At 25.8% G+C, this 25,855-nt stretch overlaps 3 protein-coding genes across 3 annotated transcripts; 1 reads left to right on the top strand and 2 right to left on the bottom strand.

The window, feature by feature from the left end:
- The first annotated feature begins 941 nt into the window (after positions 1–941).
- LOC135925869 (secreted frizzled-related protein 5-like) lies at positions 942–9,686 on the top strand. Its single transcript, XM_065461409.1, has 4 exons — positions 942–1,444; positions 1,719–2,116; positions 8,840–8,914; positions 9,003–9,686. Exons 1-4 carry the CDS (start codon positions 978–980, stop codon positions 9,512–9,514), a joined length of 1,452 nt encoding a protein of 483 aa, XP_065317481.1. The 5' UTR covers positions 942–977; the 3' UTR covers positions 9,515–9,686.
- A 146-nt stretch (positions 9,687–9,832) lies between these two features.
- Positions 9,833–18,740, bottom strand: LOC135925870 (succinate dehydrogenase [ubiquinone] cytochrome b small subunit, mitochondrial-like). The gene is made up of 4 exons (XM_065461410.1): positions 18,641–18,740; positions 18,505–18,600; positions 18,272–18,461; positions 9,833–10,383 (listed from the first exon to the last, which is right to left on the bottom strand). Exons 1-4 carry the CDS (start codon positions 18,654–18,656, stop codon positions 10,197–10,199), a joined length of 489 nt encoding a protein of 162 aa, XP_065317482.1. The 5' UTR covers positions 18,657–18,740; the 3' UTR covers positions 9,833–10,196.
- Positions 18,741–21,077: 2,337 nt separating this feature from the next.
- Positions 21,078–22,661, bottom strand: LOC135927036 (putative uncharacterized protein DDB_G0282499). Its single transcript, XM_065462972.1, has one exon. The coding sequence runs from the start codon at positions 22,659–22,661 to the stop codon at positions 21,078–21,080; it is 1,584 nt and encodes a 527-aa protein (XP_065319044.1).
- Between the last annotated feature and the right edge of the window lie 3,194 nt (positions 22,662–25,855).

The following is a 25,855-nucleotide window of genomic DNA, read 5'->3' as shown; positions in this document are numbered from 1 at the left end:
TTATTAATTAACTAAGAAAGAAAGAAAGAATGAAAGAAAGGAAAATATAATGAATAATATAATGTAATCGAGACTGACTGTGGTCAACTTTACTACTATATTTAGTTTACTTTAGTTTAATTACAAAATTAAATCTAATATATTTTATAATAATAATAAGTATCATAAAAAAAATGAACGTATAAAATGTCATTTATTTTTATTTTAAGAGTGAGGACAATTATTTTTATATTGTTATAAGGAGATGGATACGATGTATTTATTCATAATGAATTAAATTTTTACTCTATAAAATTATTTATAATATATTTTATATAATTTATTATTCAAGAAAAAAATAATAATTAGATTTGAATATATTTTTAAAATTTAAAACCAAACTATATCGTAAAAATTATAAGTTAAAAAATAGGAGAAATAAGTTATATAAATTTTTTTAATGATTCAAATTTAATTTTTTTTTATATATAATACCCCAGACCTACCAAGATTTCTTTATTATTTTTTTATATTTATATTCTTAATCTATTAAAAGGCTTAAAATCCCCCCAAAAAGAGGCATTTTTTTTACAATTTTTTTTAAAAAATAACTAAAAATTAAATTATTAATATTTCATGAAAAAGGAAAAAATAGGAGAATCCATAATAATCTTTAAATAGATCGATAAAACGTGTAAAAATATTGATTTTATCATTCTTAAGCAGTTACATAAATAATATTAAAATAATTCAACAAAATAACGGCATAAATTTAGAAGTCCATTTACCTCTGAAATAATTTTGAGTTTCTTTTATAGTGTTCAAGAAGTTTGTTCAGACTTTGTACGGGAATTGAAATGGACAAAATTTTTTTCAAACTTAAATTACCTCCTAAAAAATCGTACTCGAAGATAGCAGCGTTATTTATAATAAACACATATTTTTTAATCGTGACCACGATTCACCCACTCGAAATATCTCGAGATTTTCGAAGATACATGAGCCATTCGAGGATCAAAAGAGACCCAGGGATGCCGGGGCCTTTTAATAACAATACCATGTATCACGAAAATTTCTCGGTACGTTCCCGAGGTTTTAAAAAATCGATAAATTCTAGACAGAATAGGAATAATAGTCACAAACAACACAGAGGGCGAAAAATTGATACGGATGACCAAAAAGGTCTAGGATTCATCCCCCCTACATACACGGAATTTAATAAAATGATTCGATTTTCATCACCCGATGACGATACTCATCAAATGAACAATTATAAAAGCGATTCACCATATTCCGTCAATCGACCCCAATTTGCAAATATTCCAATTACCGATGCAGAAATAGGCTTTCATATGAGACGTGGATATTCTAGGGTGATTCCCAGTGCTTCCATGATAATTCATCATAATTCGGTTCCAACGTGTGTTGACATTCCAAGAAGCCTAACTTTGTGCCAAGGAATAGGGTTTAATTATTTTTTAAACCAAATATTTCATTCATTATTTTATATAGTGAGTTAGTTGATCATGTACATTAAATAAGATAATTAATTATCATATACCTTAATTTATCGTTATTCCGATGCCATATTCTAAAAAGATATTTACTTTTAAATTTTGTGCAAGCATGGGTATTAATACCGACCTTTATGCTATATCCAACACATAACTTGAGGCTTCCATCAGCATTATATTTAAACATTTTAAACAAAATGATTTTATATTTTATAACGGCGATAGATACGGCAAAATGCGTTTGCCAAATCTATTAAATCACGATTCCTTGAACGAGGTAGTAAAACAAGCCAGCTCTTGGGTTCCTCTATTGAGCGTAAGCTGTCATCCGGATGCTAGAATATTCCTATGCTCTCTCTATTCTCCCGTATGTCTAGATAGACCTATATATCCATGCCGATCTCTATGCAGAGCTGTAAAGGGAGGCTGCGAATCCAGGATAAAATTATACGGATTTCCATGGCCCAAAATTCTTGAATGCGAAACTTTTCCACCTGATAATGATCTTTGTATCGCTTCTCAGACCGTTAAGGCTGCTACAAATAATCAAGTTATAAATGTTTCCAACTCATCCCAACACTTTAATAGTCGTCAAAATCAAATGGAAAAACATCACACAGTTGGTGAGTTTCATAATTTTTTTAAAATTATTTATATCTTTAAATTTTTTAAAAATTCAGATTTTAGGTCATAACATTTTTTTTTATAAATTTAAACATTAATTGAATAACTTACTACAATTATTTTTTAAACTTTATACAATTATTATGAATTAGGGGCCCAGTCAGTCAGATATACACAAAATAACGTTTTAATTTTAAATATTTTTAAGAAATTATTTGTTAAGTATTATAGAGGATTCAAAAATATATATTAAAAGTTTCCAAAAAAATAAATTAAATCCCGAAATAATTAATTTTAAACAAATGGATCTATTTATTACCAAATAAAGCATTTTAAACTCTTTACCAGCATTCATTTTTATTAACATGATAACGATGGGGTCGTTATCTAAATGAGATGGGCTTCAAAGATATTACAAGTTTTTGTAAACATAATATATATAAAAATAAGAATAAACATCAAAAAGCCTTATTTGATATATAATTTAAGATAAGTGGTATATGAGAAATATCTTTTGAAGTTTAATTATTTATAACAGTAAAATACATCAAATAAAAATAATTTGTGTGAGTGAACTATTTTATATAACCATGGACATGGAGATAATAAAGGTCATCAATTTAATATTTGACCTTACAGATCTCGAATGGGCTTATAATTGATAAAAAAATTGAAAAATTAACACTTTTTCCCACAAATTAAGCATTAAATGATGTTCTTTAATGAATATCACACTACCTATCTTTTAAAGAATATTATATTAACTTAAATTCTTATAAATTTTATTTAATATACCTCATACATAATTGATGTTAACAATTTTTATATTCAATTTTCTTAAAAAAAACCTAAAATTATTAAAATGCTGAACAAATTTTCTTACATGATCAAAAATTAAAAAATTTTTTTTTTGTTTAAATTTATGTGTTTATTTAAATATAATGAGAAAAAAAATATGATCGGCTTCTCCAACTTGTATCCTTTCATACAAATAAACCTTTAATTTACATTTTATTTAGGGATAAAACAATGACATACATGATACCTAGACTGACGATTCATTCATTAAAAGTGTACATCAATGCAAATCAGCTAGAGACGCCATCTTGGTTACACTAATCATTATTAAAATTTTAAACGAGAGCCTAATTTATTCCTATATCTGATGCAAACTTTATTAAAGAATTACCGGCTCATCGAGATAATAAGGAAGCAAGTTATCAATTTAATAGTAGTTTTTAACATGAGAATGATTACTATATGTATTACCAAAATGGCGGGTCCAGCTGATTTGCTTTTAACGACGCTTAAAAATGCATTCTAATGAATGAATCGTGTCTAGGTATTATATATGTCATTGGGATAAAACTAAAAAAAAATTTTCAATATGATTTTTTTTTTGCATTTATATTTTAAATATAAAGAAAGTCCTAACACTAGTGTTGTTAAAAAACCAGACTTGGTAAAATCGGTCCGATTAAGATTTTATCCAATAAATAGACGTCCAAACCTTTCTGCCATCTGTAAGAAAAAATTTTCAGACTTACGTAATTATTGTTTTGGGTTTCATCTTAATCGCACCATTTTAACAAAACTATCTAACACTATCACATTTTATTTTTTTGTCAAAATTTTTTTTATTTCGTTGGCTCGTTCATGATGTGGATTTGTTTTGATTAGATTGCAAATGGATATTAAAAAAACAAAAAACTATGTTAGAAATTAAAATTTTAATATTCCGATTGACCCGAAATTATGAGGTATAGATTCATTCATTTAGCACGTTGGTCTACGCGTCCTGAAAAGGACGCACGTGAATCCTCGCATAATCGCGTCGGCTTTTTTTATTGGCAAAGATGACAAAACATTGGTAGCATAGATTCTATTTTCAAAAAAAAAATTAAATAATAGGATATCAATTTAATTGGTGACAATTTAATTAAAAAATTTTTTTTATAATCTATTTAATTTTCAAAAGTTTTGATATTTTGAGGAAAACCTAATGATAGCGTTTTGAAAATTTTACAAATATAATTTGGCCATATTTTTATTATTCTATTAAAAAAAGGTTTATTTCGTGTTTTTTTTTGATAAAGGTTTGAAAAATTTTAGAATTCATGTTTTTAGGACAGCCTTAAAGGATCGATCAATATTAATTGAATCTCTTTCAGGATTCTCATTTTTAAGAATAAAGGATCCCGAAACTTGGCTAAAATTAGCATCCGAGAATAGAGGATCGTATATCCTCTAACAACTCTGTGAAATGCATATCAATTATAACACCAAACTAATTGTATTAAAAATGTAACATTCATGTTTCGAGCCATATCAGAATAACAGTAAATATACCTATATATTTACCTAGCTCTTCTTGAAAACAAATATGATCAAATTAATTTATATATTTTTTTTTTAAATAAATGAGTGTAATGATAAATCACTACTTGAATATAATTTTTATTTTTTTTTCAAATTCAATTTTAAACTACAACATTCACGTTATCATAATAAAATCAAGAGTCACTTGAAATTTTTTTTTTAAAAATAGATAAATACATAAAATTTAATATTGTTCAATTACATTTTATTGTTAAAGATTTCGATATTATTATCTATTTTCTACAATAGCCTTATTTTGATAATCAATTTACTACGATAACAATATTAACGACGTTATACAAGATATGACTAGCTTATAGTCTCCAAAATATAATTTGATTTAAAATTTCTCGAAGAGCTCTTAAATTTGACTAAGTTTTCTTGTTACACAATTAATTTTATATCTTGATTTGTTATAATTAAGATGCAGGTAAATTACAAATAATAAATAAATGAAATAATTTATCAACTTCTGGACCCATTAGAGTTATTCCATGGCAATTTACCCAGTGTTTGGGATGACGATTTTAAAAATGGATGAAACAATTTAGTATGAAGGTTAGATTGTTTATAAAAATCAAAATTATAATGCTCTATCTCAAATAAAACCGTATAGGCTTCAAAGTTCAATAATGACCCTGTTTTGGTTTTAATGATCCCAAAATTCAAAGTCACAAATTATATAACATTTTATAGTCCTTAAGATTCTCCTTAATCCTGCACTACTAACCTTATGAATGAGTTACTTTATTATACCAATTTATCGCAAAAATCAAGAAGATTTAAAATTTTGAATAATTTAATAACCCAATTGAACTTTAGGCAAAATTTATATTGTAGAATAATAATAAAACATCATTGAATACACATATGTCCATTTAAAATGAAACTTAATTATAAAAATCGCATTCATAGTAGCATGATGCGAGATGTATCCGACAGATGCCATTATTGAGGTGTCCGTAGATTGTTATCACTTGCAAATAGTGCGAATAGATTCGGAAGTATTTTTCCTTTATTTCGATGGGTTTTCCCTAGAATATTATAACCGTATAGAGGATCTCAAAGTGAAAAAAATTATGGATCTGCAGGCCCGGTCCGAACCGTATTTTTATTTTTTAAATATACCCGAGCCGGGTCTAAAAAAACACTCAGGCCGGGCCGTATATAAAACCAAATATTTTAAATCGTCATTATTAGCTATATAAATTAAAAATGAATATAATGACCTATGCAGGTTTCTAAAAAAAATACTTATGGTTTGACCTATCATTCAAAATTTTTATGAGCATAGTTATCTAATTCTAAAAATAATGAGAATAAAATAATTTTTTTATGGGAAAATAATAATTATTTTCAACCACTAAATATACAAATTTTATTTGCCAAATACTCATTTTAATATTTTTTGTATATTCCAGGGTTAAGAAAATACCAAAATTATTTTAAAAATAACTTCAGTGTTGTTGTATTTCCGATAAAAAAAGTATTTTAAGAAGGGCCATATTTGAATCCATGAAACTCAGCAATTTGTTTATTGTCTATACATTTAAATATTTAAGTAAAAATATTGATGGTGAAAATAAGAATTTAAATTTTATTTAGCTTTTGTAACTTAAAAAATAAAAAAATTAATTATAGAGGGCGCTATCGATAAAAATAATTATATTTTTATTAAAAAATGTAATTCTTTAAAAAATTTCTAGTATATATATATATTTAGTAGTTTTATAAAAATATTAACGGTTATTTATAATAAAAATGAATATTTTTTATAAATTTTTTTATTCATAAAATTATAAAAACTAAATAAAATTTAAATTCTTATTATTTCAATTAATATTTTTACTTAAATTTTTAAATATACTGGTAATAAACATATTCGATGAGTCTCATCGCTTCAAACGCCCTCTATAATTGATTTTCTTATCTATGAATTATAAAAAACTATATAAAATTTAAATTCATATTTTCTCTATATTTTTTACTTAAGCGTTTAAATATATTTGTAATAAACATTGGTGAGTTTCATCGTTTCACCTTTTTCACTTCTCAAAATTATCTTTTTTTGTTTTACCGGGAATTCGACACTAAAGATATTTTGAAAATAATTTTTGCATTTTCTTAAATTATGAGGGTTATAAAATGATGTATAATTTGTGATTTTGAACCAAAAATATTTTGAGTAATTAGAGATTCATAAAAGAAGAAAAGGCATTAATCTTTGAAGACTATAACTCAGGATATGTTTGAGCTAGTTTTAAAATTTTGAGTTATATAAAATATAAACACTATATAACCAATATGTTGAGTTTCATTCATTTTTAAAAGGGTCTTTTAAAAATCGTGTTATTTAAGTCGATATGTCATGGAATTAATTACCCATTATGGTTAAATTTTGCGTTAATTTTAAGCAGCATTTTTTGATTTCTAATTTTTTTTATTATTATTCATTGAATTGTTGAGGTAAACGCTTGCCTAATTTGAGCAAAGGATTTGTTTCCTTTTCGGGTTAGAGAAGCTAGATTGCATAATTAAAAATAAAGATGCGCATACTGAAGATTTATTTAGACTCGGGAATATTGATTGGTTTTTTTTCATTTAAAATAAAAATCTAATTGGATGATAGAGGAAATCGAACGAGCAACCCCTCCCCTCAGGATTAGTATAATTTTTAACCCTTCAATACTCATTGATATCACATTTAATAAAAAGAGTTAATTATTTTGATGTGATATCTTCAGTTATAAATTCCTCTTAGATTAGATGTCTGCAATATGCGGGATTAAACCCAAAAGCCTGGCCGCCTCTTTAAAATTTGATTCAAAGCTGTATCTACAATAGTTTTTGAGCTAGATTAGTTTATGTGAAAGTTGATTTTCTGGCCCAGTCCAGACATGGTTATTATTTAAGAATTATATTATAAATTAAAAATTACAATAATTAATTAATATAAACATCTCATTTTCTCATCAGACACATCCATTTATTGATAATTTTTTATAAATTATTATCTGGATGTTAAACATATCTGCTATTGATCACCCTAGTTTCAAGTTGAGTCGGCCATATATTAGTATGTGAATCCAATGGGTAACTTAAACCTTAAATAATACTATACAAATCAAAATACCCTAACCAGATCAAAAACACCACCAACTATAGCTGATTCTTTTTGAAATAAACAATAATACTATTGAAAATCTTCTAGCTCCATTTTTTAAATGTAAAAATACTCAAATGAATATTTTTGATGATTTTTCTTGTATAAAAAAATATGTATATTTAATTTAATGCTGCATTGCCCTCAAGTGCTATTGTTGGAAGATTATTTAGTACGGCAAAGCAAATACTCTCTGATCTTCGATTTAGACTTGAGGATGATGTTATTATTATTGAAATGCAATAAAAAATAAATCAATTATATATATTTGAAATTATAGTCATATTTTTTATTCCAATATTTTTTATTTGTGGAAATATATATGTGAAAAATATTATTTAAAAAAATGTAGCTCAAAGTTTTAAAGTAGCTGATAGCGTGCTACAGTAGCGTTTAACAGCAATGATAATAACCAAATCCGACTAATATTATAGTATAGGAAATTTATAGATTGGTAATTTTTTTAAATAAAATATTAGAAAATAACTCTCAATATAACCAACCCCATCATTAATTTTTCTTTATATACTTTATTACACTAGGTAAATAAAATAGTTAATAAATTTAGAAAGGATAACAAAAAAATATATCAGGATTTAGTTTTTTATATTTATTTTTACGCGATTAAATCGGAGGAAAAGGACAATTGGGAAATATAAATTGAATATTTTTTGGGGACTCGCCCGTCCCCCTGATAGACCTTTAGAGCTATACTCTGCATTCACAGTTAGCGCGAAAGCGTATTTTGTATAATTCGCGCTAGGTATGAATGAGGGGTAAATCCCCTCAGTCCCCAGACATAGCCAAGATTTTGCTAAGAAAAAAAAGTACTATTGGGTGCCTTTTTCTCTCATAAATTTAATTGAAGGGATTTTTTTTTATATCTGCGTTACATTTTTAAAAAATACTTTAAAAAAATAAATATTTTTCCTTATTTATGACATATTATTGTATTCATTTTCTAGGGAAGAAAGGCGTGATATATATTGATTTAAAATGATATGTAGATAAAGCTGCAAATTTGCCTCACTATACCCCAGTCTAAGTTTATTTAGTAGACCTGTCAAAATATTATTATCCTTTAAAACCATACTTTTGAAAGCGACATGATAAAATTTTAAATATCTTCTTATTAGTTATATATTTATATATCATCAAATAAAATAAATAAATACAATAGAAAAAATATGTGAACCCTGCCCGAGATCGATCACTTATGAATCCATATTGGAGAACTTTTGTAGATCTGATGTAGGTAAAATTATTATTAAATTATTTATATTCTCATTTTATTTCTTTATTATTGATAACGAAATAAATATTATTTTTATTATATTATCAAGTTATCAAAATCAAAAATCATCACAAAAAATTCACTTTCACTGAACGCAGAGAGGATAGCGCAAGACAAACATCGACTCATAACCAACTTTCGTATATTTTATATAACAAACAAGTAGAAGCTGGTAAAAGAAGAGTCAAGCGCACACCAGAAGAGGACAATGTAAACAATGTCTTACTATTCATGAAGGATTATAAGGTGAAAAGAATTTTCAAAGTGGGGACATTTTTAAAACTTGAATTCGACGATCCCAAAATGATTTACATGAATAGTAGGCGGAAAAGGTTGAGTAAGCAACAAGGCATGCTAAAATGCGCGTGTAACAAGCAGACTCAAATCAACGAAACGCGGAGCGTTAAATCGAAGGGGGATAACAGGTACTTCTTGGTGATGGGTAAACAAATAGCCGATAAGATCTTCGTAAATTTCATGACACCATGGGATAAATCCAACGTAAGCTTTAGGAAAGCCGTCAAGAAGTTAAAAAATCTGGATTGCGGGGCAAGTCAGTAGAAGAGCAGCAATATGACGTCTTTATTGTCGTTTAATTTTCAATAATATTTAAAAACGTTGGTCGCAACGTATACAGTTTAATTACATCATCAAATCTTATTACCCGAGTTATGTACATATTTTATTTATTATATTTATCTAGATAAATTTATTTATTTATTGTACAGTTTAATAATTTTATAAACCTACCATATTTTTCTTTATTACGAACAAGTCAAAGCAATTATGTATACGAATCGTCGAATAATATTTTGAATTAAAATATATATATTATAAAAGAAAGAAAATTAACGATCCTTGATAATACAATTTTTCTAAAATCATAAAAGTAGCCATTTTAAAAGTATATAAATAGAGAAAAATTACGTTTACGAGGTTCCTGATACACACTCGATTAACGCTGCGGTTAAAACGCTTGCAATTTTAAAAGCAGAAATTGTATGAAGTGTGGACAAGAACTAAAAAGTAATACAGTTTTGATTATATAAATAAAAAAGGAGTTAAATTAAAAATAATGAAACAACTTGGTTAATTTTTGTGCGTTAACAAGCGTTTGCATATTATTATTAATTTTTTTTTCTCCGAAGAGAAAAATATATTAGCATTTTATCTCGTAAAAGGTATCATTTCAAATTAAATTTATCATAAATTTTGAAATCATATCTATACAATAAAAAAAAAATTATAAATGCCATAAGAGAGATATAGCCTTGATCAAACCAACGTCAGTGTAGTTGAAATAAAACAAGAGTCCTAGGGTTGTGGCGGACACGGAGAGAACGGACATGTTGGCCATTTTCCCGAAAAAGTTGTATCTATTATACCTGTCCCATCTATCGACGTAATCGCTCATAACAACCTCCATTCCCCTTAGAGCATAATATACATATTTATATGAATAAAATAGAAGATAATTAATTATATAAAAGAACTATAAAATAATTATATCCTATTTGCTTTCTTTCTTTCCCTCTATCTCTTTCCTTCTTTCAATCCAAATTGATTATTCCGTTAAAAAAAACAATACAATAATTAAAACTAATCTTATTTTCTGTAGATAAAATATATTATAAAAAAATACAGGAGTGCCAAGACTAGGGCCAACCCAAAGCGTTCTAGAATTTGAGTTGCAAAATATCTTTTACAAAAAAATTTTTTTTTTTATCGTCTGTTTGCTAGTTGTATTATTCCGATTCCGACGGAATATATTTCCACATTTTTAAGGTAATATAATAGTTGTTTATTACTTGCAGTATATGCGCAGTGTTAATAATTTTTGAAATTGTTTTTCAAATTTAATCATAGCTTTTCATCGTTTCGTCCCGTATATATAAACTATACCGATTTATTGGCTTGATTTGTAAATAACGCAGCGTTAAATACCGTACCGCTATATAAAATTGCGTTTATATTAATGAGGCCTAACCGTGCATTCACAGTTAGCGCGAATTCGCCGCGAAGTATATAAATAAAGCACAACGTATTCGTGCTAACTGCAAATGCAGGGCCGCTTATTCACAGTTCGCGACCAGCGTATTTTGTAATATTCGCCTCGAATTCGTGTTAGCCATGAATGAGGGGAATACATGCAGTATCTAATAAAATTGTCTAAAATGTATAGGGTAGGTATTTTACAAATGGTGGAAATAGGGCTATGCCGATAAATATCGGATAGGGGTCGATATTTAGCATTTTTAGAAAATATCGGCTTGATCCGATTTTTTAATGTTAATTATTTTATGAAGTTCGCAAAATTTATTTTCAAATATAAGTTTTTTTTAAATAAAATAGGTCCTTCCAATAAATATGTAGTTTTGTATTTAATTTTTTTATATTTTGATCTTGCTAATATGTAAAATATTCAAATAAAAATAGATAGATTTGTAATTTATCAATACTAATGTAAATTGCGTTTTGTAGTAATGTAGAATTTCATGTATAATTACATTATAATACATAGATATATATATATTCATATAATGGAAATATATGTACGAATATATGATAATATTATTTATATATTATGAATTAGTATATTCATTAATTAGATATGAATATAGGGTGCGTTTAACTGCCTAACATTATTGCAATTTAGTCCCGCCCCTAAGAAAGAATTTATGAAAAAAATATAAAAATTGTGAATTATGTATTCTATTTCAAATAGGGTATAATATTCTATTTCAAATATTTATTTCTTGTATATTAATATCATGAAAATTAAGAATTTATTTTCTTACATTTTTTAAAAAAACTGATGAATATAAGAAAATTTAATCAACCAAAAAAATTCTATTTAATTTATCTCTACTATTAACTATAATTAGAAAATTTCTAGAGTGCATGAAATATACAGATATCCAAATAGACAGAATATGCTGAATATAATTATTTCTGGAAAAAAGAAACTGCAAGCCTGCTAGACAAGATGGAGTCTAAGACATCAAGCTGTTACAGCATTTTTTGGATCTAGAAATGCCTATTTTGTATGCTCTTAGAGAAATATCAGAATCCCCTGAAACACATATTTCACATACAATATTAGATTTAATGACTGCCGATTATGTAATGTATAATTATCTATTACACTATAATTTATGGTGCTACAGGGAAAAAGAACTGCAAGCCTGCTAGACAAGATGGAGTCTAAGACATAAAGCTGTTACAGCATTTTTTGGATCTAGAAATGCCTATTTTGTATGCTCTTAGAGAAATATCATAATCCCCTGAAACACATATTTCACCTGAAGCTGATACAATATTAGATTTAATGACTGCCGATTATGTAATGTATTATTATCTATTACACTATAATTTCTGGTGCTACAGGGAAAAAGAAACCGCAAGCCTGCTAGACAAGATGGAGTCTAAGACATCAAGCTGTTAGAGCATTTTTTGGATCTAGAAATGCCTTTTGTATGCTCTTAGAGAAATATCAGAATCCCCTGAAACACATATTTCATCTAAAGCTGATACAATATTTGATTTAATGACTGCCGATTATGTAATGTATTATTATCTATTACACTATAATTTATGAAAAATTTTTCAAAAAAATGAAAATGGCTGAAGTTATGAGAATCGCGAATATTATTATTACAACTTTGAAAACCAAAAGATATCGAATAACGAATGGATATAATTAACGAACTTTACACATGATTAAATCCATTCAGGGAGTCTGTGGAATTTTTTTCCTCCCAAAAGGGAACAACAATAAATTTATGATTTATTTTGCAGTGAAATAGAAACACACATACAAATCAATAAGTCTGATTGCTCAGATATCATTTGCCTAAAAGAAAATATGCAAAAAAGCGTGATCATAGGTTTCCAATCCCCGGGCTTCAAATTTTATATTATAATTTTCATTTAAACAATATTACAAAATCTTAAAATTGTTCCAGAATACATAAATTCGAATTCTATGACATCATTGAATTATTAATTAAACATTTAAAACCTTTTAAGCATGATAGAAATGCACAGAGTGAGATTCAAATGGGCAAGCATTCAGTTAATATATAGCTAAATAGCTTGTATACATCCCCTCCCCAAGCCACAATTATAACATCATTAGCAATAGATAGCAAGAATGCCATATTGCCAACATAACATACCAGAAGAGGATGAGCTAATTATAAGAAAAAAAGGCGATTGGAACTTTTAAGGATTGCTAATTTATCTAGGAAGGTTCTTTGTATATCTCAACGAGTACACCCAGGTGAAGAATTTTGTTCGATAGCTGTAATACTCAATGCAAAAAGTACTTCTTTATGTCCAACAAATATTGATAAAATATCATTTTACTAAATCTGATTTCTAATTTATTATATTTCTTACTTTATATTATGCTTGCATTCCAAATTTATATTTTAATAATCATAGAATATTCCTAAAATGTGTTGCTTATGTGACTGTGTAAAAATGCATTTCCTTCGTCTATTTCTGAGAATGAGAAAATACATAAATTTAAATAGGAGTGAAAGAGAAAATAATTTAAGAAATGAATTAAACTATATTAACATTGTTAGAACTAAGAGCACCCAAATAAATTATAAAAAAATTTAATACATTAATTATATATTAAATTTATTAAAAAATTCTTTTAAATAGCATGCCTTGGTCGTCGCTAATTTATTAGGCAATGGCGAAATCAGCGAGCCATCAAACTCAGATAATAATTTAAAAAAACTGAAGGCCAATTAATTTCAGAATTTAAATAGTATAAGAGATTCATTTTAGTAGATAATTTTCCAAGAAATAGAGTGGAAGTATTGCATACTTTAAATAATATTTACCAAATATATTAAAATTTTTGTATATTTTGGCAATGATACCAATTAGTATAAGCACAAATAAGAGGACCTTTTTTCATAGAGAACAAAAAATATCAAAAGCATAACATCTTAAATTGAATAGACTAGCTTTACTCATCGAGATCTAATCCCCAGCACAAAATAAATATTAAAATAAGGCTCAATCAGAAAGAAGATTTACAATATTTTGACAAACTTTTTAGATCTTTATAAAATGTTTATTATATTTTATTGTGAGTTACATAACAGTTTATATAGCTATAATATTTTTTAACCATATTATATTGGATCTTAATATTTTATATTACATATTTTATTATTTTTGTTGTAAATTATCATATTTTCAAATATGATTAGTTCTAATAAATATTTTATGCTCAAAAAAAATCATTTAATGTAAGAAATTATCACTCCCCAACAGAGTTGGGCAGTACCGCGAATACTTGTATCTAAGATACAAGATCCTTTTGTATCTTGTACTCAGTATCTTATTGACATTTTTAATAAGATACTAGTATCTGTATCTAAGATCCTTTATTTTGAAAAGAATCTTGTATCTTTTTCATTTTCTTTAAAAAGATACAGATAAGATGAAATTATAGAGATAGGTTCTCCTGAATCAAATCCGAATCTTAAAATTCTAGATGGAGAATTTTATAAAGTAATTCATGTGAAAAAGGACAAGGTACAAGCCGAATGTCAAAATTGCATAAGTAAAAAAGTTATTAAAGGTTGAACAAACTCCTCTACAAACTTTGTTAAACATATTAAAGTATAGTTTACATTTTTATTTTATAATTATTAACATAATAATACCTATACATAAGTCCCTCTTAGATAATTGTTATTAAAAATTTTTATAGAAGATGGATGGTTGATTATCAAATTAAAATCATTTTGTATATATACCGATACCACTTTTTAGAGGTCGATCCGATCCGATATTTCCGATATTAGATTTATATCGGCCGATTACCGATTCGATATCATATATAATTTTGTATTCCGTAAAGATACCAATGGTTTTAATTTTTAATATTTTTATTAGTATAACATCTATAATTTAACCATACCATAACTAGTGATGTTAAAAGTTACTTTTGAAACATAACTAGTTACTAGTTACATTGGCAAAAACATAATTAGTTACAGTTACTAGTTACATTTTTACAAAAGTAACTAGTCATTAGTTACAGTTATTTTCAAAAGTAACTAGTTACTTACTTTATACATCATTCATATGCGCATTATTTATTTATTGAATGCATTTATTTAATATAAAAAAAATTAGGATAAACTAAGTATAATCAGTTATTTAAAATAATATACAATTTATTTATATAAAAAAATATCGCAAAATTGAATATTTACATCGAATATAAAAATATATATTTGCATTGAAAAAAAACATTTATTTTTCATAAAAATTAGAATCTAATAAATGTTTATTTGCTTTTAACAACAAATTAATTTCAAAGTTATTATCTAGGAGACGTGCTCGTTTATCTCCAAAAATGAGCTTACCTAGACTGAACAAGCGCTCTACGGGAGCACTTGATGTTAGAACAACATTATATTTAATAAAGAGTAATTTTAACTTTGGAAAATCGTTATATAAAGAAAAAGTGTTGTTATTAGATTTGATAAAGTTTTCTATAAGTTCATTATCCAGAATATTTTGGCGCTTTAGGTCAAAAAATCCAACTACATCAAGTGATGTTGGTTTTGAGCATGATTCATTCGTCTGGGATTCACTTTGAGGTATTAAGGTATTTATTAAATTTAAAATTTCCTCCTTTTTTGCTTTATTCCTTTCTTGCCTAATCCAAGGCCAGTCAATTTTAAATAAAGGGTGAAGAATTGCAGCAATGATGTTGTCATTATCATAAAGATTATTAAACCTATAACATGATATTTTTGTTAGACTTGGTTCTTGTAAGTAATGATTAATAATTTAATATTAAATTCTTAAATAATCTGTCTTTGTTTTTCCTTATACTAAATTAAAATTTTTTTTTATTACGTATGATATGAAGTTCCAATGCTTGTTACTTGACGGAAAAAATATATTGTGCTACATGTAAATAAATATAATATTAAAATTTATTAAATTACTTGAATTTGCTTACAAAATTATGAAGCCCAGCAGCAATGTAACAATTTAAGAAAAGAAAATCAATTTGAACGGGAAATTATAACAATCAGACATTTTCACAAAATTTTAAATTAATAAATTTAATTTAAAAAATAAATTTAATTTAAAAAATAAATTTAATTTAAAAAATATCATAACATATTAAAAATAAAATTAATTATTTGAATATATCTTTAAAAGTAACTAGTTACTTTTGGCAGTTACATTTCAAAAATTATAACTAATTACAGTTACTAGTTACAATTTTAAAAATATAACTAGTTACAGTTATTTTTTAGCCAAAATGTTACAAGTAACTAGTTACTTTAACATCACTAACCATAACTTATGTCATTTAAATAAATTATAATGATCAGTTATAGTTTATATTCAATTCGATTGCAATTCTAAAAGTATATAAAATATTTTTATTGTTAAATCACTTTTATATAATAAGTAATAACATTAATCTATATACATATTAAGTAATAAACAATTATATTATGAAATTTAAAATAAATATTTAAAATAATATTTAACATTAATATAGCGGAGATTTCTTTTTAGAAATACCAATATTTCCAATTTATCAGTCAGCTTGCGGCAATAGTAACTGTCAATATCACCAGCTTCACTAAAAACAGATTCTGAAGAGATTATAGCACACTTTTATAAACAGAATGCGCAAAAAAATAACAATATGAATGTTTATTAATTAATTATTATTATTAAAAAAAAATATATAAAAATGGATTTCGATTTTATTTATAAAAATAAATGATTTCAGATATAACTATTTTTTTAATTTTATAACATTTTAATTTTGTTCGGATCAAATTTTATAATATTGACCGATAACCGATATTTTAAAATGGGTAAAATATCGGCCCGATGTGATCCAATAAAAAATATCGACACCTCCCTAATTTTTATATTTAAATATTTTAGAAAGTTCTAATTAGAGGAAATATTTAAGCTATAATTGATATATAATATTAGATAATTTTAAAAGGTTCTTAATAAAATAATTATAATAAGGTAGAATTTAACTTTATTAGTTACTTTTATTTATTTATGATATAAGTAAAATTACATTACAGTATTTATTTACAAAATTTAATCAATTTAAAATGCATTAAAGAAAATTGCTATGTAATTAACAATTAAATAATATAATGTTGTACATTATTTTTATATTTTTTATATATAATTAATGATTTTGCAAGAAATATATAAAAAAAATTTGAAAAGAGTTTAAATGATATTTATATATATATATATGATATTACAAATGCAAGAATTAATAAGTCAAATTAGAAAATATATCTAATTTAAAAAAATACATAAATATCACAAACAAGTAATGATAAATACTTATCAAAGATAATGAATAAAATAAAACTAGTATATTTTTTTTAGAGATGCCATTTAGCCATATACTCCGAATATAATCTATATTTAAAACAACAGAAAATAACCTGCAAATTCTAATTAACCATTTGATTTAATTTTTTTTCTTATTTGCACATTTTCAACTACCATTAAATATACTACTCTCCCTTCCCTGTTTATACTATTAATGGGCAAAAATTAATATTAAAATCTCTGGTTATTATAATTTTTTTTTGTGAATACGAATGATTTTATTAAATTTCTTTTTACATAAAACCTAGTCATCAATAAATATTTTATTAATTATTGCAAATATTCATTCTTATATGTGTATGCTATGTTCTTCACAAATAAATAATAAAAACTGTATTTTATAAACTATTCTAATTTAATTGGTAATGATAATTTAAAAGTATCTAGTATTTAAGATACTCTAATTTAATAAAAGATACCTTGTATCTTTTTGATATTTTGAAAAAGATACTAGTATCTGTATCTAAGATTCATTTTTTTATAAAGAATCTGTATCTAGATTCTTTTTCCAGAGGACCTGCCCAACTCTGCTCTCCAAATAGAAAATTCCTGGCCACACACCTTACCTTTTTATAAATTAATTGTATTTGATATCTGTATTTTTGTAATTAGGCACATCATAAATAACTTGTCTAATTTTTTTGTGAATTTACTATATTATTTATAAATTTAGTTAGACATTTTTTAAAATACAAAAGAATAGGGATAATGTATTTACTTTCTAATTGTACAAATTAAAATATTAGCTTGAAATTAAACCAAATTTTAATTTAATTGAGAAAAAAATGGTATATGCACTGGGGGCGTCATCCCCACATATATAATATGATCACTTCTTTATTTATGTATATTGGGTAAAGTATAAAATTTATTTAAAATAACCAATGTCCATGCAACACAATTGAAGATGCCAATAGATAGTCCATACATGGATGACTTATAAAATAAGAAGCAGGAAATATACCATATAATGCCATAACCAAATATCTTTCAATACTCCAATGTAAAGATTCATGGTATTTTGAATCAATATCAGAAGGTTTAGATATTAATATATTATTAGTTACCGATTCTAATAAATTAAATAAATTAATTTAAACTAAAATTTAATTAACCAATATGTTTATATTTAAAGGTAAGAGAATTTTGAAGCTTATAGGAATATCGGGATACCATTTGAAATCTCTGGGTTAATAATCGTGTATGATAACCTATTTTATTTTAAAAATAATTATATTTATCTTAAATCACTTCTTATTCCTATCATTCTCTTAACTTGAATAAGAATATATTGAATAGATAACAGCTGTTAAATATTAGTTGAATGTCAAATTGAAAACAATTTATAATGAAAGCTGTCAAAAATGACATATTAACCTGAACAATTGATATTTTTTTAAAAAACTATAAGCCCAAAATTGTATGACATAATTTGTTAAATATGTCGTCTGATCTGCTAGATTTCTTAACAAAATTTTTAAATTATTAATAAATATCAAAAATTTATTTAGTTTCCTTGTGTGTAAAAATATCACTATTCAAACATAGCATAAGTGTGTTTTGCTGAAAATTTAAAAATGGTATACTTTTTCCAAAAAAATATATGATCGATTTCAAATATCGTGAAATGTTAATAAACATTTTTTAATATCTATTTGATTGAAATTTTATTGGAAATCATTTTATTTATACTTTTCTCTTAAATTATTATTCATAGCAACATATTTATTTTATACATTTGATCGAAAGAGGTAAGGGGTATTTATGGGAAATTTTTTATTATCTTAAACCAATTTTTACCAAAACTGGTAAATTTTCAAAGAGATAAACATCCCCAAGCCCTTCCCCCTTCCTCTTGCTTCTGATTATGTACCTATCGCATATGATATATTCTTCCAATCCTAAGCACCAAATATCGATTTATGATTATATTATTTAATTCTTATTTCATGATTATAACGATTCCTTCATTTATTCAAATTTTATTAAAGAACACTAAGCAAAATGAATAAATTTTATAGGAAACATCCAGATTTACTTTCTATCTCCCTAAATTTTAACAATCATTATCCCCCCCCCTCTTGCAGTCATGTTATTTGTAATATGTTTATGTAGCAAATTTTTAAAAAATTGTAAAAGGGCTTCATGAATTATGTATTGAAAAGTATTCTATTTCAAATAGGTTATATTAAAATCCAAATATTAACAAAAAGTTAAAATTAATTTTGTTTATTTTTTATATATTAATATTTTTCTCAAGAAAATTTAAAGTTTATTTTCTTACATTTTTTAAATCTTAAACACTGATGGATATAAGAAAATTTTATCAACCAAAAAAAATATTCTATTTAACTTACCTTTATTAATAACTATGAGAAAATTTTTAGAGTGTATGAAATGTTGAGATATCCTAACAGAGAGAAATTGCTAATATAATTATCGAGACATCTTGTACTAAAGGAAAAGAGAAATTTCAAAGCCTGCACGACAAGATAGAGTCTACACATTAAGCTGTTACAGCATTTTTTGAATCTAGAAGAACATATTTTGTATGCCCTTGGGTAAATATTAGAATAGATTGCCGATTTTTTTTATTGGAATGTTTTAATAAATTATTTATTATATTAAAATTTATGCCATATTTTTCAAAAAAATGGATTTGGCTAAAGTTATGAAAATCGCGAATATTATTATACTACAACTTAGAAAACCGAGATAATAATATCCAGGAATTTATCAAGATTTATGTGATTGTTGAGGTGAGAGCGAAATTATAAGATTTTGAGATTAGCAAACCTAGACTTGCATTTAGACAAATAAAGGTTTAACTTGATCGAGGCTCTAAAATATCTGCTTTTATTCCATTTTTGGATTTAATTATGACTAAAATCAATAAAGCGATTTGTAATTATCAAAGGTTCTAACCATTAAAAATGTTATAACTCCTGATCTGAGGATATATCAAATCTTGATATTGAAAATTGCTAAATTTTATTTATAGGATATAAATGTATATCTGAAGTCCAATTAAATTCAGAATTTAAATTATATGAAAGATTTATTTTTATAAATAATCTTCCGTCCTCTTTCAATCAGAGACCTTTAGACTCTTCTAAACCAATAACGCTGAGTCTAACCCCCCCCCCCCCTCCATGACAAAATATTATTTTCAATTATATCATGTAATGGTTGATTATCAAAGAGGATACCCTCCCCCCTCTCCCTTTTTCCTTTTCTCTGTTTAGATTGTTCTCTTATTTTAAATTTTTTATAGGTTTTAATTTCCGGGCTCTATATAACCTCTGATCTCTAATATAAGAGATAATTAATTTAGGAAAAATTTAACATTGTGATTCTTTATTTAGAGTCTCAGACTCATGTCAATTCAATTCTAGGTGGGTTAAGTAAGATAGTTTTATTTATTTTAGATACAAATAATTATTTAAAGAGTTTTAGAAGAAAAACCTTTTTAACATAACACTTCTAGAGAATAATATTAAAACCTTTAGTAAAATTGAAATTATTTTTAACATTGTTTAATCTGGATAAAATTAAATTGGCAAAATGGGCCATTATTTTAAAATTTTTCTTTTTATAATGTGTTTTTGAGAATAAAATCATAAAGATTTTCCCATTTTTAAAAGAGAGAAAGCGTCAATTCGAAAGGTGTAGAGTGATTGCGTCTATTTTATATGATGTTTGGTATGACATTCATTACTCCGTAGGCTATTTGGCTAGAAGTATCATTTGTATCCTTTAGCGCAGTATTCATTTTTACACTATTATTGCAACTTAGATTTTCAAAGAAACAATTTATCAATTCGGAAACGTTCATATTTTGACCTTGTGGTGAAAGATTGGAGTTAAAATTTTGCATAGAAGATGTCGAGTCTTTAAATTGTGGAAGATTTTTCAAATTTGAATCATCTCTAGCATATCCATTCATAGCTAAATGATTGCAAAAATCGAAGTTCCCTTCGCTTGGCAACTTATTTTGTACATAATCAATTACCGAGTTGGTTTGTTGGTGTCCATCATTTTTCGGTTGATATTGTGAATCTTTCGAACATTGTTCAATATGGGGGTTGCTATCAACATTTTTATTGGGCAAGCTTTTTGGATTCAAATAATAAGTACGAGTAAATTCCTCTACCAAATTGGTCGGGATTAAAATATTATTGATAATTACTGATTCGGCTCCCCCCTGTATTGCATTTTGTGGCGATTTATCAGGAATATCCATATTTGGAGAATTATTTAAGGGAATCTTTAGTAAGCGCTCATTCAGATTGTCGGAATTTATTTTGTCCACCGTAATAACCTCAACGTAATTAGCGGGGTTGTGAATCTCTTGAGTTGTGTTTAAAGAATAGTTAGTTATACAACTTTGTTGAGGCGAAGATGGATAATTGAAATTTGGTAATCTATTATCTTCATTCAAGGGTTTTGTTTGAGCCACTTGTTGATCGTTTTGATTTATAGGTCTCTGAATGTTTGCAGGTACATCACAAGATCCATTTTGGATGAACGGATAATTATAAATGGGATTTTGCATGTTATTAATATTTGCATAACAAGGAGGAATATTGCTATGATTTTGAAAGTTAGGATAATGAAATGGTGTGATAGATCTTACCTCGTTCGGATTATTGTATACCTCATTTGGATTATTATAGTCGGATGGGATATGGGTCAAATATGAATTGGGTATGTGATTAAAATTTTGAACATAACCAGGTTGTCTTTGCCATATTTGTTGATTATAAACATTAGAAGAGGGCAAATGACAACCCTGATTATTTCCGGTCATTGATTGACCCTCAGGATATCCATGGTTAGAGATCACGTTATAAGAATTAAAATTGGAGGGCACCATCTGGTTAGATAGATTGCTTTCCTTTTGATACATAAAATTTTCACATTCGATCCCAATTTTCTGGAATATTTTGTGCAACTCTCCCATTTCATTCGGCAAACCTTTTAAAGAATTTGAGAGAGCCTTCCCCGGTGAACTGTTCAAAAATGTTTTAGGGTTATAGTTCACCTTGTTGATCTCTTCATCAATTTTTTTCAAAATTACACGCCAACGTATGGATAATGTCCTTTTAAGGCGATTATTAGGATTTGTTAGTAATCTCTCTTTCGGATCATCCCTTTCTTCGACAAAATTTTCGACTATAGTAGGATCGTTAAATAACTGATTTCCTCTGTCTAAGATACCTTTATACTCGGTGCAAATCTTTTTTGATATCGAATATATTTTTCCATCCATAGTAAATATGTATTTTTTTAAATATAATAAAAATTTATATGCGTCTTTTCTATGAAAATAAATTAGTTTTGCATGATATCAAAACTATTTTGTATACGATAACTTCGTGACGTTATCTTATTCATGTGTCAAATTATGGTTGTTCTTAGCATTTGATAGATTTTAAATTATATTTCATTAATACATATTGATTGAAAGTATCTGCTGTTAGGGGATAGATTGGGATTGACAATTACTTGAATTTAAGCTAAAACCCCTTTTATTTCAATGAAAGTTAAAGTGTTAGCTGATTTAAAAGGTGATTGATATCAAAGAAATATATTGCTCATAAAATAGATAGTGTAATGTATTAACAAGTTATGAAGGGAAGATTTAACTTTGTTCTATACCTAGAAGGATACTGGAGAAAAAAAATCTTAAAGAGGATAATTCGGGTGTTATACATAAAATTTGGAATTAATCTTAAGTTAAATGAATAACATTAAAAATTTAAGAAAAGAGTTATATTGGGGGAAAAAAAGATTAGATTTTGGATATATTGTACAATATAAATAAATATATAATCCGTTTTTCCCAATGATCCTTTTCCAACGATTCGATCTGAAAAGGAATATTATTTGATGAATCATTTTTTCATTTATGAATAGAATACAGATCTGAATAAAGGAATTGGATATTTTTGTAAACTTATTTTTTTCAAAAAAATAATCTATTCATTCTGGCAATCTAATTATTCCTTTGTACTATTTAATAAATGATTATAAACTATATTAAAGATTGGACATTTAAATTTTTTTAAGGTTGTTTTTTGGCAAGAACCAGGATAAATGTAATGTAATATTATGTTTTTTATTTTATTTTATCGACTTCCGTTCTTCTTCTATATTTCTAGATCAAACAAAAAAATTAATATTTATTTTGAAAATCATTTTAGTAGAAATATAGTTAGTTATCAACCTATTTACATTATTTATTTTTAATATTCTCCTATAGGAGTTAAGTAAATATGCATCGCTTGCTATTTTTATTATCATAAAATTTATATGAAATAGGATAATATTCCACAAAATTTTTCAAAATTCTCTTTTATAAATTTGAAAAAATAAAATGAGAAATGTTATTGTTATCGTTTATTTTATAATAAATATTCTTTGGGCTGAGGATCTTACTTACCTATCAAACATCCATCCATATAGTAAAAAAAAATATTTTTTTCAATTTATACATTCTTCTTCTTCAAAATACTCTTTAATTAAAAATATAATTTATATTTTGTATATTTTATGTCAAATCAAAGACATATTTTAGGCTATTGTTAAGGAAGGGAAGGTGTCGGTAAATAGTCACACGCTAAAGATAATATTTTATATATTTATTAGTTTTGTTATTTATTTTGAAGTATATACAACCCTATATATATATATATATATATATACGTGTTGTATAGAAATCAAGCAGATGAGATTATATAACTTAAAACAAATTAGAAAAATTATGAAATCTAAGCTTATATTTTTAAAGCAAAACTCAAGCTAAAATCAGGCCTTCTCCTATATCGATATACTAACCACAATATCCTACATTGGTCATTGGAGCATTAGAATCTATGTAGATTTATTTTATTTTAGCCAAATTTTAAATATCATTTCAGTTTGTAATTATCTACCGACATAGTGTTGCTTAACAATAATCTTATAAAATTTATATGATCAAAACTTTGATAATTTTGGCTCTTGATAATTTCGGCACCTCATTAATTTTACCAAAATTTTGAGTCCCAATCAAGTTCCAATTTCATATTTCCAAACTTAATTTTTTAAAATTACTTTTGTCATTTTTTGAAATGTTTAGGCAGGGATATCTTTAACAAAGTCTTTATTCCCATTATAGGAAACAGTTTAAGTTACTTATATATTAATTTAATATCCAACAAGGGCATGTAACACCTAAGTATGCCTTAAAAATAATATAATACAAAAAATTCGGGCCGGGGTTAGGAATAGAAAAAAATAAATTGTGAACCCGAACCCGGAGAATTTAAAAACGCATAAAACTATTTTAATGATCATTTTTATTAATGCGAGGAGCGAATTTTAAACCATCTCGCATAAAAACAAAGTATTATTTAAAAAAAATTGTATTGTTTGTAAAAAAAAACTTGAGCCATTTGAGTAATAATTTGTAATTAATTAATTTTTTTTATCAGAAATGAAAAATATTTATATCAGAGAGACCCGGCAGAGGTACCATTTGCACGACCCAGCCCATTTTTTTTTTCAAAATTTCTTTTCGGCCAGACCCCACGGGTTTAATACTTTCAGGTCTGGCCCGGCTTGTTCTTAAAAAATAAAATTTTTCAGGTCGGAATTTTTTTAAATATAATTATATTTATTTTTAATTTTTAAAACTAATAATGGCGATTTCGAAAATTTAGGACCGTCCGGGGTTTATTTAAAAAAAATTAAAATACAGCCCTGCCCATAACCCAGGCCGGGCTTAGGGCCAGGCCTGCAGGTCTCTGATTTATATATTTGAAATCATCATTCAAATTGCATGTTAATGATGTATATATAGATATATTATATTTAGTTTAGGAAAAAAACTTATAAGACCATTAAAAACAAATATTTTGAGCAATCATTTGGAATTAATTTTTTTTTTATATCAGAAATGAGTTATATATCTGAAAACACCATTCAATAATATACATTTTAAATGATACATATGTTAGCTTCAATGCGTTTTTCCGGCAATGTGTTATTTTTTCAACTTTAAATAATATTTTTGAGGTTCATTTTTTAGATTTTAAAATCTGATTTTACCGGAAATGTATTCTATCATATTTGGAATACCTACCCTATAAATGTCAGACAATTTTGCCACGAAATTTTGAACCTAATATAATTTATATTTGTTTTTCCATAGATTTTTTATAAAAATTATAAATGACTCAAAGGTTATGAGCAAAATTGTTTACAATTCATAAGATAGGTACTTCCGGTAAAATCCGAATTTTAAATTTATTAAAACGAGCTCAAAAATAATTTAAAGTTGTAAAAATAACACATTGCCGGAAAAAACACATGGACGCTAACATATATATATCTATATATTATATTTACTTTTATAAAAAAAGTTTATAAAACCATATTTCTTATTTTTTTTTTTAAAAAAAATAAATATTTGAACAAAAA

Source organism: Gordionus sp. m RMFG-2023, chromosome 3 (assembly GCF_954871325.1).
Source record: "Gordionus sp. m RMFG-2023 chromosome 3, tfGorSpeb1-WG-v2, whole genome shotgun sequence".
NCBI classification, from domain to species: Eukaryota; Metazoa; Nematomorpha; class Gordioida; order Chordodea; family Parachordodidae; genus Gordionus; species Gordionus sp. m RMFG-2023.
The sequence above is the reverse complement of the archived record's forward strand: the minus strand, read 5'-3'. Positions and strand labels throughout refer to the sequence as shown.